Source organism: Sitophilus oryzae, unplaced genomic scaffold, assembly GCF_002938485.1.
Source record: "Sitophilus oryzae breed Bouriz unplaced genomic scaffold, Soryzae_2.0 scaffold_1297_pilon_pilon, whole genome shotgun sequence".
Classification (NCBI taxonomy): Eukaryota; Metazoa; Arthropoda; class Insecta; order Coleoptera; family Curculionidae; genus Sitophilus; species Sitophilus oryzae.
In genome coordinates, this window is record NW_022145945.1 from 8,866,099 (window position 1) to 8,885,722 (window position 19,624).

The 19,624-nt window shown below is 32.3% G+C and overlaps 1 protein-coding gene across 1 annotated transcript in view; it reads left to right on the forward strand.

Annotated features, from left to right (window-relative positions):
• Positions 1-1,279: 1,279 nt before the first annotated feature.
• Positions 1,280-19,624, forward strand: part of LOC115874712 (G1/S-specific cyclin-D2-like) — a 98,055-nt gene continuing 79,710 nt past the window's right edge. The window contains exons 1-2 of the mRNA XM_030889956.1: positions 1,280-1,684; positions 14,943-15,158. Coding sequence (XP_030745816.1) covers positions 1,481-1,684; positions 14,943-15,158 — 420 coding nt within the window. The 5' untranslated portion in view covers positions 1,280-1,480. The remainder of the gene's footprint in view (positions 1,685-14,942; positions 15,159-19,624) is intronic.

Sequence of the window (19,624 nt, forward strand, 5' to 3'; positions counted from 1 at the left end):
TATGTTTATTTTATTGAGATCTACGAGTCCTGAAAATATTTGCACTTATAGACTCGCCTTGTATAATAAACATTTTCAAACAAAAACAAGTGTCCCAGAGAAAGACATTTTACATTAGTTATTTTACAAATTGGTGTTTATGTTAAAAAGCAACTGACGATTATACTGATGAAAATGGATTACTTAGTTATGGATCACTAAGAATCTTATGTCACTTTAGTTAGAAGATTAACCATTTAATTTTTGCTAATCCAATGTTTTTTGAGCTCTGATCGGGACCGGCCCACCGGCCCATCTTTCCATCGACCCACCGGGAATTTTCCCGTTTTCCCATATGGCCCATCCACCCCTGGTGACAGTTACAAATAATGTTGATTGTTTTTCTTAGATTAAGAAGTTTTTTGTATGTCGTAGTCCAATGGGCCAAATTTAATTAAAAAACCAAATTAACATTTAACTAAAAAAAAATGGAAAATTAAATGTAAGATTGATAAGTAACTGATAGTTAATAGTTATTTTTATGCAAGACGATAAAATGGTATTTTTATCATCGACCGAAAAGATTAATTCACGAGCCATGAAATCGCCAGTGAATTAATTTCGGGAGACGATAATGCAATTTTATCGTCGTGTATAAAACAATATTTTTTTTCATAGCGAGTTACGTTTTAAAAAATATTCAGAAATTATTATTTCAAGGAATTTATTACGAGTGAAAAAAATATTGTGCTGGGTTGGCGTTAGTTTCTATGTAATTTGACAAATAAATAAAGCTGTCTCTTTAGTTGTCGGTTTTGAGTCAATATTTTTTAATTCTCTTTCGTGTCGATTGCTGATTGAATTGCAGTCAGAAATGGCTCAAAACGAAATAAGTAAATTACCAACAGATATTCAGGTTGAGGTGACAAACGCCATATCCAAACTACTTCCATTTAAATCCCGAATAACTTAAGGAATTCAAAAATTTTCAAAAATGGAAGCAATTAAAAAACGTGCGAAAACAAATAGTTTTTAACCTATTCTCGCTGTTAAAGTATCATTTAATCCACCCTTGCGGTTAAAGTACTATTTTATCATTTTATCTACTATTTTTGATAGATATATAAGGCAATTTTAACAGATGCTATGGAAAAAAATTATTTTTACAACTATTTACATATTCGTTGCGACCAGAATTTATTTCAGGTTGATTTTTACGTATTACGAGGAGAAATACAGAAACTTGGCAACGCGGGGAACGTCTCAGCCGTTCCGAAATTCCGTACCGGCCGTACTTCACATCAGATCAGCCGGTCGACCAGTTGCGAAACTACATGCGTGCGGTGCAGTAGTACTTCGTGACAAATTCAAAACATAGAACCCACCGGCACCAAAACAAGAGCTTAACATAAGCCCGCCGCTAATATACAGGGTGGAGGAGCAAGAGTACCGAATTACCGCACTAATTCTAATCGAAAATTCGGGCGCTAGACGCGCAAATATGAACGTGTTGCTGTGCTGTGAACAATCAAGCCAGACCGACCTCCGAGCCCTTAGGGACCCGGCCCTCCTGCACGACAGGGTGTTGAGGAACTTGCTCAAAGCGGAAGATCGCTACGCGTTGCCCTGTCCGAGGAGCTTCGCCTCCGTGCAGCCGGAAATCACGCCGGCCATGAGGAAAATCGTGGCCGAATGGATGATGGAGGTGAGTGGTAGTTTGCGCCATGGGTAACTAGACCGGGGACGTGGACCTTCGTACCAAGCGCGATTTAAAATTTAAATGTTGCGAAAATTTCGCGTGGCGCTAGTTCAAGGTTGATTAAAAAACAGGCCGTGATTCGCGGAAAACACGAGCTAGGTACTTTATACATATTTGGTACGCAACGAATTGCTAATATTTTCTGATGTTTACGAAATTATCTTAAAAAACGGATTTGGATAAATTTAAAAACCTTATACTCTGTTCGTAACAGTTCTTAATAAGCCGGCATTCATTTGATTCATTGCTTTTTTAAATGACAGTTGACAATAAAAATAAATTCAGCTGTGTCGATCTCTATGTCATTATAAAAAACAAATAATCGTCAAAATCAATACTTAAATGACAAACGTCATAAAATTTTGAACTAGAAACATACAGTATTTAGTCTGCTAAATTTATATATTGCAATGACAACTATAAATTCAGTTAAATTTAAATATGACGTGCAATGACAGTTATTCCTGTCATTTTAATTCAAAAGTAAAATTTCATATTTTAAATCCCTATCATATTTTAGATGTTTTATTTCATAATCATAGGCTGTCCAGCAAGTCGGTATACCGGGTGCGTCTCAAAAGTAGCTCATCCCTATAACTTTTTTATTTATTCACATAAAAAAACGAGATTTGGTATGTTAGTATATGACATAAATTAGGATTTATTGGCGTATACAATTGTTTTCGGTCACTTCCTGTTTCACCGGAAATGACTACAACTTTTTATTTTTAAATGGCACCCTCGGCATTTTTTTACTTTATTCGATAGAAAATGACACTCCAAATAGAATGACATATGGGATGTCAACTTTTGACATTTTCGCATATGGTTTATTTAGAATTGTAACATGCGGTTCATAACGATATTTTGACTTGAAATATCAAGTGTGTGGTATCAAATTCGTAAAAAATGCTAAATGAGCCACCCTCGTTCCATTTGAAAAACTTGATATATGATTAAAAATACGATTTGAGCATTTTTTAACTGGCCAGGACAAGACATGAAAACATTAGATGGTCAAATCTATTTTTCCACTGCTCCTTGATTAAAAAATAGTGATTTTAATGTTTATGGTCCAGATTGAAATTTAAAATACGATTTTTTTTAATCGAGAGTGTCAAAAGTTGACATATGATATGTTATTATATTCAAACATTATCTATCGCATAAAGTAAAAAATATCGAAGGTGCCATTTAAAAATCAAAAGTTGTAGTCATTTCCGGTGAAACAGGAAGTGACCGAAAGTAATTGAATACGTCAATCAATGCTAATTTATGTCATATACATCAACGAGATTAGACATGTGTCTAATCTCGTTTTTTTATTTTGAAAAAATAAAAAAGTTATAGGGGTAAGCCACTTTTGAGACGCACCCGGTATAGTCTATAAAATCTCGTTCTCAGAGAGAGAGAACTGTTGTGTACAAAATTCAAACGGCTGTCAAATTTGAATTTAGTACAACTCTTATTGGTTCTTTGAAGTGTCAGAACAACGGGGCCCATAGATATATGGTGTGGTATGTTTGACAGTGACAGTTGTTTGTCACTTCATTTCTAATAATATTTCATATATTTTTTAGAGTCTGAATATTGTCTAAAGGTGAATTTATATGTATCAGTAATGATCCGTCGTTCCGTCACTCCAATCATATTGAAGTTTGAACTGTTATTTTTGAAATAAACCAATAAAATTGCACAAAATCAATAACGGACAACGCATTACAGATGCATGTAAACCTACACAAAGTGTAGAAAGGAAAAAAAAATCTTCGTGTTAACAACACCCAATCCTTTTTCTGTAAAACCAGACTAACAGTTACATTCTACATTCTGCCATCACTCTGTTTTATATTCTAGATATTCTAGAATTAAATATAAGTCCTAATGTTATAAATAACCATTTTATTGTTCATTTTTTTTTGTTATAAGTAAACATGGTTATAAATGACCATGTTTACCTGGAAATTCTGTTAAATTAAGAAAGTAAATGTTAGCAATTTTATGAGAATGTTATTCAATTTTGTTATAGATTTCGTTTAAACAAAAATCATAATATAGCAATCATAGAAATACATTTGCTAGAACTTTTATTTATTGAAATACCTATTGTTGGTTTAGCGTTAAAAAATCATGTCTTAACATATTAATTATTTATGTTTCCTATCCACTGAATATAATCATTATTTTTCAATAAAAAAATAAGGAAATGCTTAAGGTATTTCAAAAACTAATTTTCTCTCAAATCAAAGAAATTGTCATTTACAGTAGATTTTTTTCTATTTCACGCATTTAATAAGTTTTAGCTAGTCCGGCCTTTAAAAAAGGGATAATTTCGACAGAACATCCTAAAAAATGCCAGAAAACCCAATCTACTTTGAGGAAAAATGGCATTTAACTGTCATTGTCAGATAACAGTTAAATGTTTGAAAGCCTATTTCGTTTTCTTCAAGCTTCGTTCTCAGAACCTACATTGTGTCGCTAACGCCACTTCAAAGAATCAATGACATTTGTACAAAATTCAAAGAGCTGTCAAATTTGAACACAGTAAACTCTCATTGTCATTGCTCTCATTGGTTCCCTAACTCTCATTGGCTTTTTGAAGTGGCGTCAGCGAGGCAACTTCGAAATCGAGGTTTTATTTAGAATTTAATAATTTCCCTTTTTGTAATATTTATCGGAATGTCTGTAGGTGATATTTATATTAATAAATAAATATTTTTTGTGTTAATGAAATTATGCTTGAAAATTTAACGATAAAAATAATTGATCATAAAGTGGTAGAATGTTATATCGTTTTTTATATAATAATAGCTCCCGTATATACATTTAACGCGAGAGTAGGGGAGGGAGTAGCAAGGTACAGCTTGCTATACTAGAGCCGTTCGGTATACAAGGAAGGTAATGTGGCTAGCACTACGCCTCAAGCGCCTATTATTACCTCAGGATTGTGAATCCCAAGTACTCAATTTAAGGCTGAGTCGACCTAGGTACCCAAACTATTTTTATTTTAATAAAAATAGTCGGCTGATGAAATGCCGGGTGTGGGAATCGAACCCACACCTTGAGATTGGTAGACGAGAGCCTGTACCTCTAGGCCACCGGGCACCTCTTATATTATATCGTTTTTTAAGTTATTTTATACAGGGTGATACTTTAAAAAGTAAATATCGGGATATATCCAACAAGGAATCATCATCGTCATCCTCATAATTTTTAGCTTATTCAACCATTTCTAATTATGGTGTAGCCTCCCTCACATACTTAGATACTCCCTTTGTAGTTGGGATCATTGCTGTCTATTGTTGGCTATGGGGCCCAAGTTATCCCTGCTAATTTCCTAATATCATGGTCAGGTTCGGCCTTCTTCTACATCTTTTAATTCCTCGTGGGTACCATGCTGTAATTTTTGTTGTCCATCTGTTGTCTGTCCTTCTTGCCAGGTGTCCTGTCCATTGCCACTTGAGGGATTTGATTCTGTGGATGACATCTATTTCCTGGATCCTTTTGTCGTATCCACTCTATTCTTTTACGGTCTCTCCTGGTTATTCCCAGCATATTTCGTTCAATTGAGCGTTGTGCGACCTGCAGTTTTCTGGTAATGTCCGTTTTTAAGAGTCCAAGTTTCGCATGCATAGGTCATGACTGGTAGTACAATACACATTGGCCGAATGTTTTCTTCCTTAGATAAAGTGGCATTTTAGATTTGAATATGATTGAGTTTTTTGTAGAAGTACCCCATGCTAACTTAATTCTTCGGTTGATTTCTGGTAGTAGAGATCCCGAGCTGTGTATTAGTTGTCCAAAATATATTTATTCTACCAAACCAAACCAGCTCATTGTACATTACTTTAGTTTTTGTTAAATTCATTTTGAGATCTACTATATTGCTTTGTTGGTTAATTTGTGTTTCTCCTTCTTCAGGACTATTGGCTAATAGGACTATGTCATCGGCGAATCTTAGATGGTTAATATATTTTCCATCTATTTTTCAAGCAAGGAATATTTTTTTTTATATTACTTTTGGAATATAAAAAAAATACTAAAAAAACTTTTTTGAATATGTTCTAAATACACAATTCCTTGTCTGTAAAATCTCCGAAGTTCATTCATTCGCCGGGTAAACGTGGCAACGTCGAAGCCGGCCGGTTTTTAAATGCCGGGCCGAACCGGTGTTGCCGGTTGTGTTCGCCGACAGGTTGGCCACCTTGGGCACCTTGCGACCGATTCCAGTTTTCATTCATGAATTTTTCGAATCAGCCGTTGCTGCAGGATAAATACCCGATTTCTCTGTTAATAATTTTAAATATTTTTGAATTAATTAAGTATTCTTCCAAACGGGTATGCTTTTTAATTCGACTTTAGCACATCATGTAAAAAAAGACTATTTATTTAAAATATATGTTAATGTTTTAAATTTCATTGTCTATTAAGTAATGTAAGACCGTAGAGGGAAAAATAAAAGCTAGGACTGTGCTGCAGAAAAATTGTTTTTGTTTGTGTAGCAACGGAATATAAATAATATAAATCTTAACACAGGGCAATATTTCGCAATCTATAGTTTTGAACTATTTGATGATTAATGTTTATATATTGTACCGTTATATAATTGCTGACTATACTTTAATAGTAAATTATTTGGTTTTGTCACGTTTTGCAATGTTTTTATTGTGTATTGCAATTGAGTTTAAGGACATTTAAATATTTCTAGTTAGATATAAAAAAATGAGATCATTTTTTTTTGTATTTAACACTTTAAAGCCGGGACCCCATTACGCCACACGCCACGCCACCCCATGCTACGCCATGCCACCCCCCGTCATGAAGATCTGTGCGTTTTTCCATTTAATTACATGTATTGTCACGCCATGCCACGCTATCACACGTGTGTCGTCTGTCCCAGATCTCATGTGTACACTCTTTCCTACGTCGCAACCCGTAGGCTCAAGTGGGCCTACGTGGGCCCACGTGGGATAGCGTGGCGTGTGGCCTAATGGGGTCCCGGTATAACTCTTTTGAACACAAAATCATGATAATAGTTACCGAGGTGCGTCTCGAAAGTAGCTCACCCCTTTAACATTTTTTTTCAGATAAAAAAAAGACGAGATTTGGTATGTTAGTATATGACATAAATTAGGATTGATTGACGTATTCAATTGTTTTTGGTCACTTCCTGTTTCACCGGAAATGACTACAACTTTTGATTTTTAAATAGCACCCTCGGTATATAGGTCACTTTTGACATTTTTGTTTTAAAAAAAATTTTTTAAAAATTTTTATAAAATTTTTTGCTTTAAAAGTATTTTAAATTTCAATCTAGAGTGCCATGGCTGTGTTAAAAATACTAATTTTTAATCAAGAGCCTTGGAAAAATAGATTTGATCGTCTAATGTTTTTCGTGTCTTTTCCTGACTGGTTAAAAGATGCCCAAATCGTATTTTTAATCATATATCAATTTTTTCAAATGAAACAAGGGTGGCTTATTAGAATATTTGGAAAAAGCATTTTTTACTGAATAATTTAGTGCCACTCACTTGCTATTTCGAGTGAAATTGTGGTTATGAACCACATGTTACAATTTCAAATAAACCATATGCGAAAATGTCAAAAGTTGACATATGATATTATGTCATTCTACTCAGAGTGTCATTTTCTGCCAATTAAAGTAGAAATACACCGAGTGTGCCATTTAAAAATCTAAAGTTGTAGTCAATTCCGATGAAACACGAAGTGACCAAAAACAATTGAATACGTTAATAATTGACGTATCTTTCAACGTGTCAAAGACAAATCCTAATTTATGTCGTATATTAACATACCAAATCCCGTTTTTTATCTGTAAAAATAAAATATTTATAGGGGTGAGTCACTTTTGAGACGCACCCGGTGTACTAATATTCCATACGATCGAAAAAAAAGGTGTCAAAGACGGCTGGGGAACGACAATTGGTGATAATTTTGGCGAGGTCAAGCCTTAGATGTTAGTTACTTGGCCCCTACTCTTCTTTATTTTTTAATGGCACTTACTGCCAGTTGTAATTTATTTTTATATTGTGTAAAAATGATTTTTAAATATTTTTATATAATAATTTTTAATGGAAATTATATTTAGAACCCTAACAGTGACAGTTGTGTGTAATTTTAATTCGCAGGCAAATTGTATTTTCTGTCATTTCATGGACATCGTCTGTCGATATCTTCCATGACTCGTTGAGTAGACTCTGCTAGTTTAAAATATAGGTTTTCCTATAAATTTAAATGTCGAGGCCCTTTAAATAATAAGCTAAATCATTCTCGGTATCTTCAAAATGTAAAATTAAAAAATTGGGTCACTTATCAGCGATTGGCCGGTGATGTAAACATCAACGATTCTAAACCAAAAACAAATTTATCTAAAAATTTATCCTCCGTTATCTTTGACAGTACACACGTCGACGACTTATAAATAGTTTTGTTTCTGTTTTATCAGCTGATTCCCTCTGCCTAGAGAGAGAGACGGAAAAGGGTCTTTAAATTTTAAAAGTCGTGGAGTTTTTTAAATGTCTAGAAATATATACGCCTTCGCAGTTGTTTTTTTTTTGCTTTATAATTAGTCTGGGCGATCCTCGACACGGTCACACTCTCGTGGGCACACTGTTTATGTGTATTTCTATTTGAAACAGTACGAATTTTAATTTTAGACGGTATTGGGGCGATGATTCGCTTGTCCGTAGACCTCGTTTTGGACATTTAAATTTTAAATGGCATTATTTAAGGCAATTTTACCACTCTACGATTTTTTGCCACATCTGAAAAAGGAAACTTAAAATCGATTTTTTTAAAGAACTTAATTTTGCAAGATTAATCGTAATTTTTTAATTAAATCAGATAAGCTGCCTGCAATTTATATGTTAGTAGTAAAATATTTGAATATTTTTTGCGTTCTTTGTATAAAATTGTAACTATTTTTGAAATATTCAATATGAAATTTATTATCATTATACATTAATTTTATGTTTATTCAATGAGACCTAGCTGTATACCTATTTCTCCTAACATCATAGTACAGCCACAGATACAGCCAACCAATTGTTTTAAAAAATTGTTACTCTTCAAAAAAATCCTTTATGGGTATTTCGCCACTGCACTGCAAGAAAATCTACAAAATAAAATAGTTATTTTTTGTAAACTCTTCTGTGTTAAACCTAAACGGACACTGCCTATCAGAAGTTATGTTTACAGTTATACAAATTTGCCTAACAAAAAAAATGCTTAACGTTTCGGAAAGTTTATCTTTGTCCGTCGTCGGAAGCAAAAAAAAAAATACAAAGAATAAAGAAAAAAACTATTTTATATATATAAAATATTTAAATTCAACTATTCGAGAACACTTTACTTTTTTAAAACAGATACGTCTACAAGAAACCGTTGACGTTCTGTTAAAATGACATTATAATATCAAGTTGAACTTCAAAATTAACAATTACTACCTGATAACAATTACTTAATAAGGTAAAACCAAAAAGCCCCTAACTTTCCGTATGCTTATTTTTAAATTTTACGTATATTATGTTTATTTATGTTATGTTCTTTAAAATCAAAGAAGCCATACATTACTAGCATCTACATGCTATGAGCAATACATTTATTTTTATTAGATTAAATTAAAAAAGCCTCTTTTATTTTTCTTTTAGAGGCTATCGCTTCTTTCATTATAATTTTGGCGTTATTAAAATTTATTCTGTGCCCTGTGTCCCATGAATGCTGACAAATCTTAGATTTGCCAAAATCACCCTTTCTTAAATAATCTTTATATGTTCTTTAATTCTAACATTTAAGGGTCTGTATCTGTAGATTTTCTTGCAGTGCAGTGGCGAAATACCCATAAAGGATGTTTTTTTTTGGAGAGATGAATCCGCCTCATAGGTATAGACATTTTTAAAAAATTGTTAGTTTAGACACAATTTTTGTTTGAGCTTGACATTGACTTTAGTTTAATTTTTTTGCTAATAATATAATATCTATTCATAAATTAAAATATATACAGGGCGATTCTTAAATAAGTGCATATATTGTCGGGGCTGGTGGATCTCGATAAAAGAAACATATTTTTTACCGAGTCCAAAATAACCGAGTTATTTTACTTTACTCAAAATTTTTGCATAAATTTTGAGAGCCACTGGATCTTTTCTGTTTTTTTTTTGTTTTATATTTAATCTACCAATGTGGTCATATTATCAAGAAATTATGTGTTTAACTAAAAACTAAAAAAAAATCATAAACACTTTTCAAAAAAGTCCTGCTGTTTCTGGGATCGAAATATACTGCACTTAAAAATACATACACTTATTTAAGACTCATTCTGTATAATTTTATTATTAAAAAGCATAGCATACTTGTTTTGTCCAAATCAGTTTTAAATTATATTAATTAATACAATTATTTAAAGGACAATAATTATTATATTTGAAATGGAATATTTTTTAATTTGTTCAAGAGATCCACTAATAAGACTATCTGTATACCAACGATATCGTAAACATGCGGTGCAGCGATGCCAGATTCATAGCTTTTTCCGACCACTTCTGATTTTTATATATTAAGTAATTATTATTGAGGCACCTATAATAGTAGGTGGCTTAAGGTCTTTTAAAAGTTTTCTATGGTGTTTAGTATGGGTTTGTTTTCTGTAGCTGTATAGAAAACGTTGTTTATGTTATAACTATTGCTACCGATTTGAACAAAAACGAAACTATTGGCAATTCACTGCTGTACTAGTCGTGGATTCAAGCAATTCGCGACTTATAATAAGAAAACCCACATTGGAGTACGTGCAAAGGTGAGGTGAATGACTCCGTCCCAGTAAATAATCAGCTGATCCCAAAAGAGGCCTCGGGACTCGCAAAAATCGTCATTTCAATTTTAAATTTAAGTCGTGCGCTCGCTGTTAGACACATATTGTACATTTACAAGCGAATATATATCTTGGCGTCATACATATATACATACATGATGTCCCTGAAACCCATTACCCATATATACAGGGGAACTCGTACAATTGATTTGTTAGAATTGTAGGACTTAATTTTGATCCACTGAGCGGTTTAGTATATCGATTCTTGGGTGGTAACTTCCTTTTTAAACTATTTTTTAGTTTTTGGCAATTCTGGTTAAACCTAAGTACCACCAAGTACTAAAGACTATTTAGTATTTGGAAGCTTTTTCAAATAGTACATATGTTACAATTTTTTTTCTGCGGAAATGCATCCTTTTTGAGTTTTTCAACTTTTAAATAGCTGAAATCAGCATTTAGTATTTGGAAGCCTTTTCGAATAAGGTGCCCGGTGGCGTAGAGATACAGGTTCTCGTCTACCAATCTCAAGATAGTGGGTTCGAATCCTACACCCGGCATTTCATCAGCCGACTATTTTTAATATAGTTTGGGTACCTAGGTCGACTCAGCCTTCAATGAGTACTTGGGATTCACAATCCTGAGGTAATAATAGGCGGTGAAGCGTAGTGCTAGCCACATTACCTTCCTTGTATACCGAACGGCTCTAGTATAGCAAGCTGTACCTTGCTACTCCCAAGGCGTTAAACGCTATATACGGGAGCTATTATTATTATTACGCCTTTTTGAATAGTATGTGACGAGCATTTTTCTGCGGAAATGCACCAATTCCTGTTTTTCAACTTCATTGATAAGAGATACTTCAGATTGTGCCACCCTGTAAAGTGGTTTTAAATGACATTTGGTCGAGTTTCTATGAAGATAAAAGCACTAAATCTATTCATTGAAAAACTAATTCACTTGCTATAGTATTAGTATATAGTATTTGACAGTAATAGACTATTAGTGCAAAAAATATGTTGTCATTTTAAAGTCAACTATTCAATGGAATGTACGTTCTTCTCTTCTTTGTCTTCTTCTTCTTCTTCTTCTTCTTCTTCATGTGCTTCATCGGAAAACTGCGACCTCCATTTTGTTTTCTATTTTTAGCACATAGACGGTCTTCGGTGGACTCTGCGGAAAATCTTCTGGTCTAGTATCGAGCGGCCTTGAATTTAAACGCACGGTTTTTTTAACTCGATTGGTTAAAATTTGACCGTATCGTACCGAATACAGTTATCCTGTCCAATAATTATTCCACATATTAATGTAGGTATGTGCAATAATAGTACATGTTGAGTAATACTGACACTTGATACTTCAGTACTTTATCAGTCAACATTTGTGGATATTTTCATAAAAATATCTACAAATATTGTTGTGAATTCATTTGGATAATTGGAGAATACTTTAAATGTATGTCATTTTTTGTAATACGTAATGAAACTTGACTCGATGACATTTCCCATATAATTTTACATATAAACTGACAGCGATCTTTATTTCATAGCCATAGCTGACGCCGTTTTTATTCGACCATACGATATTTCTTTTAGAATGTCTTAGCCCAAAAATATAAAAAAAATGAAGCTTCTTCAATGCGGGACAAAGTGTTTATTCTTATATTAGGGATGTACATAATTTTTATTAATATCGATATAGCATATGGATAAAAATTATATTAAATATTTTTGATATAGCATTATAATATGTATTCTTAAAACATACAAAACAAAACACACAAAAAATAATTAACAACATAAATAACATATATTGATCATAATATTATGACAATAATTATTGAAACATCTATATCTACTAGAGAAATTTAGATACTAAACTGAAATTTTGGATAACAGTAGAATTTTTTCTGTTCTTTTTTTAATTCTAATATCCTTATGGTAGTTTTAAAACTGTTTCTTTATTTCGCAGCTAGGTGCAAATTAGATTTATATACCTAAGTGATTGAAATTTTCTTTCTACCTAGATAATGTATTGTTTTTTTTGTGTTGTTTATGTTTTTATTTAGAAGATCAGTTTTACTATGGCCGTCTAAAATGTATTGTGTAGGCTTAATAACTATTAGAAATACCCATGGCCAATGCTAAATCTAGTTATGAAATAGCCATTTTACAAAACAATATGATATAATGATAAAAATGTTTAAGTACTTTCTATATAATAATATAGAAGCGTCAATTGAAAGAATTGGGAAGATACCCAACCTAATGAGCGAATTCGTGACAAGGCTGACTTGATTTCCCCTTACGCCTCAAGTGCTGTACGGTGGAGACACCAATCATTCTGCGGTCAACGCACAAAACACTTATTTTTTCTAATTCGGTCAGCGAAGGCATATCGAAGACGTTGTGGATCTGAAAGCGACAGTGTTGCCACATTAAAATGTGTATATCTGTAATACGTTTGACGAAAATATCTTTAGATGAAAAATCCGCGTTTATGTATTAAAAATGTATTCGTGTTAAACATAAAATAAACAACAAAAATAAAATGTCTTTTATAGGTACTGAATATGTCGTATAATCGAAAAAAGTCCTTTAGTTGGCTTGGAAATAACGATTATTGACATTTACTATAATATTTTACATATAAAATAACAGCGATCTTCATTTGCAAGCCAAATCTGATACCGTTCTTTGTTTATTCATATAATATTATATTAAATTATTTAATGATAGGAAATCCTTATTATTAATGTACTGTGCCCAAAATCCTTAAATCTGCGTTAATCGTAGTTCTGGCAATACTGTCTCCGGCAACCACTCTGTCAACTAAAAGCAGAACTACAGTACATTATTCTTTATTCGCTACTCTGTAAACGACTGTCAGCGCAGCATTCTAAGCGGCAAGCGGCGCAGAACTAAGCTAAATCTCAGAGTTCTCGGACAGGCTGACGGTAATGCCAGCTACATCTCGGACATGTTTTGTGCCACGAAATCGCCTATAAGATTGCGCATCTCTCGATCAATCAACGATAGAAGTCTAAAATATCTCAAAAAATTAATCTTGTTATAAAAATAGAATATAATATGTACTGGGTGGCCAACTAAGAATGGACGCCGGCTGTATCTTAGAAACTACTTATCGTATAACTTTAGGGAAAAATTATTATAAGTAAATCGACCAAGAGAAATCGCTGGAAATTATTTTCAAGTTCGAAAAATGTCCGCTATAGGGGGCGTTTCTCTGATAGCCAATCAGAAAATCAATCAAAAATATGCAGGTGAATAGGTATTTTAAATATTACTTGTAATTATCGAGAAATTTATAATTTTTTTGATATAGAGTATGCTCTATCTCATAAAATAAAGTGGTGGGGGAAGGTTAAACTTGCTTTTATTAAAATAAGGATAACTCTGATTTAGGTTAGCCGATTTAAACAAACTAGGGCTCGTTTAAAAGAGCTTTTCTAAGCGGCAACCTAACATGATTTGTTCTCTTAATATCTCCGGTTAGAAAGAAGGTAGAAAGTTGCGGTTTGCGCTGATATTTTGGAAATTTTGTGCTCTGTTTAACTGTGTAAAGATAAATATAGCCTCCTATTTAAATTTTTTATGCAAAAGCGTAATAACTGTTATGATGTCAAACAGCGCCTTCTAGCCACCACGAAAAAAAATTTAAAAACAAAATTTATACTGGAGATCATTAAGGAAGAAAAGCTCTTTTAAACGAGCCCTAGTTTGTTTAAATCGGCTAACCCAAACCAGAGTTATCCTTATTTTAATAAAAGCAAGTTTAACTTTCGCCCACCACTTTATTTTATGAGATAATGCAAAATACTAGTACTATAGTAATATTTAAAATACCTGTTCACCTGCATATTTTTGATAAAACCCCGGTTTTCTGATTGGCTATAAGAGAAACGACCCCTAGTGGACTTTTTTCGAACTTGAAAATAATTTCCAGCGATTTCTCTTGGTCGATTTACTTATAAGAATTTTTTTCCCAAAGTTATACGGTAATTAGTTTCTGAGATACAGCCGGCGTCCATTCTTAGTTGGCCACCCGGTACTTCTTTTTAATTTATTTACCATTGTGAATTTATATTATCACTTCGATTATCACTAAGTATCTAGCTCATTTTCGAAAAAAAGAATGGTCTATGAAATATGTCATAAATTATCATTTGATTTAGACAAAAAAACATGCGAATAATTAGCAAGTGTTTGGCATTCTATGTAAATAAAAAAAGTCGGGATATACCAGACAAACCTACTAGATATTATGTCTGTGATAATATTTATTAGAAAAACTATTAAGTTGGGGATGTTTATCTATTAATATAAAATACTAATAGCTAAATTGTTTTTGTTGCAGGTGTGTGAAGAACAAAAGTGTCAAGACGAAGTGTTCTCTTTAGCAACGAACTATATGGACCGATTTTTAATGTGTTGTGCGATAAAAAAGACTCAGCTGCAGCTGCTCGGTACTGCGTGCATGCTCTTAGCTTCTAAGCTGCGCGAAACTAGACCTTTGGCAGTCAGCGTTTTAGTGTATTATACGGACAATAGTATAAATAAAGACCAGCTATCGGTAAGTGGAATATAATTTACTTATAATGGGGCACTGCGAAATTCTGCAGAGCGTAAAACAATTTTTCCTTGGCTATATAGTTTTACGATAATATCATGTGTATTATTTTAAGTAGAAAAATAGTTTAAATAAACACAGGGTGATCTGAAAGCTTCTACTACACGTTCAAAAAAATCCGATTTTTTAATGTTTCAAATTTTTCTTCATACTACCAGTGCCGGACTTAAGCCTAGGACAACTAGGCCCGGGCCTGGGGCGGCAGATTTTTAGGGGTGGCAAATTTTGAGAATACCAAAATATTTATCTTTTTTTTTAACTTTTATTTGTTCATAAAATATTTCGAATATAGCCTTAGCCGATTACATATTTATTTACTTAACTATTATTATTGTTTAAATATATAATTCGCTTGGGTTATTTTTTACTGCATTGTGCCATGCCTCCAGTTAATAAATACAGAAATACCTCGAATATAAAAAAATAAATTCAAAAACATTAAAAAATATATTAAAAACACGTTGGTCTGCACAAAATGAAGCTTGCCAATCACTATCTTTGTCTTCCAATGAAATAAAATCCACGTGGGAGTCAATTTCTGAAGACGATACCGAAAAGCCTAAAACCCGATTAGATGCTTCTAGTCTCCTTAAACAATTCAAAAGCCTAGAAATGGGTTTTATGGCGGTATTTTGGACAGACGTTTTAAATAGATTAGATGCGGTCAATAAAAAGCTTCAAATAGTGGATATTGATCTACAACTTGCTGCAGATTTATATAGCTCATTGGAAAAATATTTTTCTGAAATTAGAAATCTAGATAATACTAAATCATTTGAGGAAAATGAAAGAAGGGCCATAGAATTGTTCGGTGAGAAAGAATATGCGGCAGATAAAAAGAGAAAAGTGAAACGGAAACGACAATTTGATGAAACCAGTGATAAAGAAACTCTATTTAACGCTAGGGACGATTTTAGGATAAATGATAAATGTATTTACTGTTATTATTGATAAATTAATCCTTGAAATTTCCTATAGGAAAAGTGCCTACAATGACTTTTCAACCAAATTTGGTTTTTCTCTTTAGTGATTTATCTACTTTAAGTATTGATGACATTAATGATAAGTCCAGGCATTTAATAACCTGTTATCCAAATGATTTAGATGAGTCAATGCCTAATGAATTAATACATTTTCGTGAATTTATAAAATGCATTAAGTCAGCAAAACCAACGTTTATGAAAAAAAACGCTCAAGACCTGTTTCCAAATACTTTCATAGCATTAAGAATTTTCACATGTACTTTTATTACTAACTGTTCTGCTGAATCAACATGGTGGTAGTGGTTTTTAAATCAAATGCTGTACAGGGTGGCGCCTCTCATACGCCGTGGAAGCTCCAAGGAGAACGGCAGTTTTATCGAAATGAAATTTTGGCAGCATATGCAGGTTAACTGAAAGCATTTTATAAATATATATATTTATAGAATTATACAGGGTGTCTCCAAAAAAAGTTACACATCAAAGTTTTGTTTTTTCTAATGGAACACTCTATATATTAATTGATTTTCGGATTCTAGGAAAAAAATAAAGGTGAGTTTTATTAACGAACCTTATACCTAAAATCTAAGGATTTTGACATATTTCAAATTTTGTGAAAATGAAGAGTAAATTTTAAATTCCGATAACAGCTACCTAACTTTTAGTTGATCTTGTACTTCCTGATATTTAATTACAGTAACCATTGTATGTTAAACCAAATTGAAATTTGACCAGAAAAGTTATACAGGGTGAGACAAAATTAATATGGAACATTAGTCACTTTTAACAGCAAGTTACTCCTTTATTTTAAACGGAACGCCCAGTATATTACTCCGGAGTTCAATGGGGAATTTATATATCTTCAAAATATTATTAAGGTTCCTAGATATTTTAATTTTTGTAATTTTGCTTCAGTAGATCTTTATTATTTGAAAAAATCTAGGGTGGCTATGATATACATTTTGTTAATTTAACAAAAATTAAAGATTGTAGAGTAAAATACTCAACGGTAATAAAAAGATACACTTATAAAACATATTTTAATTATTACACAATTAAAACTAGATATAAACCTATAATTATGTGACAAAAATTAGCTAAATGAAATGAAATGCTCAAAATGCTTCCTTTCCTGTTAACTGCATAAAATGATTGTCTTTTTAAAAGGATCTTTACATTTTAAAAAGCACATGTTGTCGACAATAGTTGGTCTGGTTTTGTAAACACTGTCTTTAACATATTCCCATAAAAAACATAACTAGATAAAATCAGGAGCATTTAAATATCCTATTAATTGGTGAATGCACACTGAATTCATCAACTAATAGAATCATATCAATTCTCTCTGATGATTCTCTCTAGGATAAGTTTGCATTTTCGGCAAATTTCTGAGAAATTTTTTATTTTAACTGGCACAAAATGATAACTAGTTGTTAAAGTTCGACTAATTAAACAGCTATGTTGACGTAACGACAGACATATCACAACCTCCCAGATTTTATTAAATAATAAAGATCTACTCAGATCAAATCATGAAAATGGAAATATCTAGGGAAATCTTTGTTTGAGAGGTAGCCAACCTTAATAGTATTTTGAAGAGACATAAAATAATAATAATATTAAATTCTCCATTGAATATCGGAATAATATACTGGGTGTTCCATTTAAAAAAAAAAGAGTAACATGCTTTTAAAGGTGACCCAATGTTCATTATTAATTTTGTCTCACCCTGTATAACTTTTTGGATCAAGTTTTAATTTGATTTAAAGTACAATAGTAAATTTAACTACATATTAGGCTATACCGGGTAAATTCCAATTTAGGTAGCTTTTATTGTAATTTAAAAATAATAGTTCTTTATTTCTAGAAAATGTTAAATATGTCAAAAACCTTATATTTTAGTCATATACTTCTCTTATAAAACTCACCTTTATTTTTCTCCCAGAATCCGAAAATCAATTAATATATAGGGTGTTCCATTACAAAAAACACAACTTTCATATGTAACTTTTTTGGGGACACCCTTAACAACTCTCTATATTTTTAAAAAGTGCTTTGAATTAACCTACATATGCTCACAAAATTTCATTTTAATACAAAACTCGTTCTCTTTGGAGCCTCCGCGGCGTATGAGAGGCGCCACCCTGTATATTATTTTTTTTGGTTAATGGATTTGTCACAAAATTTCCGAAAAATCCGAAACCTGATATGACGCTTTTTTGGAATTACTAGGCCACCCTGTATAATTACTACTGTAATGAATATTTTCGAAAGTGGTTATTTTCCAATTCTCAAGTTACCTTTCTTTATCTGTCGGCTGTTTTTGCCACAAGGAATGAAAATTAATTGTCTATTTTGAAATTTCTAGAAAAGAGAAATAGAAAGGACCCCTAGCTTTTCAAAATGTCTTGGTCAATCTACCTGTTAACCCAAACCATACACGTTTACAGATAAATCTTTCTCTTTAAGTATAGTTAAGGAAAACGAATGGTCCACATCTTAATACGCATCAGGAATTTTAAAGACCTGTGATTTTGCGGCCATTCAAATACCTAATTAAGGTTTTCTTTATTTTTCAAAAAGTGGTATATTTCTCTGAAATGCTATCTTTCGTCTTGAATAAGCCAAGGTTTGTAACAAAACATGATCTTTATCCTAATTTATCTCATCTTTGGTGGGACTTTTTAATTTTGCCATTTGGTATTATTAGATTATTTTCTACGTACTTTGGTGTATCTTGTTTCTTGACCTCTTCGTTATTTACGTCGAACTTTGTAAAGGCAGTTGCTCTGTGGTATTTTTTTTTGCTGAAAATAGTTGTTTAAGTTGCGGAATCAGTAAAAAAGTTCTTTTTTTGTACAGGTTGTCCTAAATTCGAGAGGTGTTTCAAAAGCTGCAGGGGTCTTATTTTTTTTCGATTTATTATAATTTTCTTACAAGTGCGTTTTGCGATTCGAATGAAATTTTGAGGATAAGAGTGCAATATTAGAAACAGCCGAAATTTTCATCAGAGACGTGCATCTGGGTTACCAATGGAATATTTTTCTACAAAATATTTGCGCTACTAAAAATTGTGTAGACTGTTTGATGCCGATTAAAAATTGTTTCTTGCTCTTGATATTTTGTCGATATGGGCCTCCCTGATGAGATAAAAGCAATTATATTAATTTGCCTTAATCAAAGTTTCATAGCAATAACCTTTAAATTTTTTTAATGTAATTATCTGGCTTATTGATTCCTCATCAAAAAATATGAAAAAAAGTTTCTATACACGTGGTGAGGAAATGCATAGTCGAATGAAAAAAAAATTATCCTTTAAAACCTTTTACGATTATTTTTGTGAATGATGGAAGCTCAATGAAAGAAGTGACTAAAATATAATATTATCACTTGGTTTCTTCTCAGGAATGTAGTGATCAAACACTACCA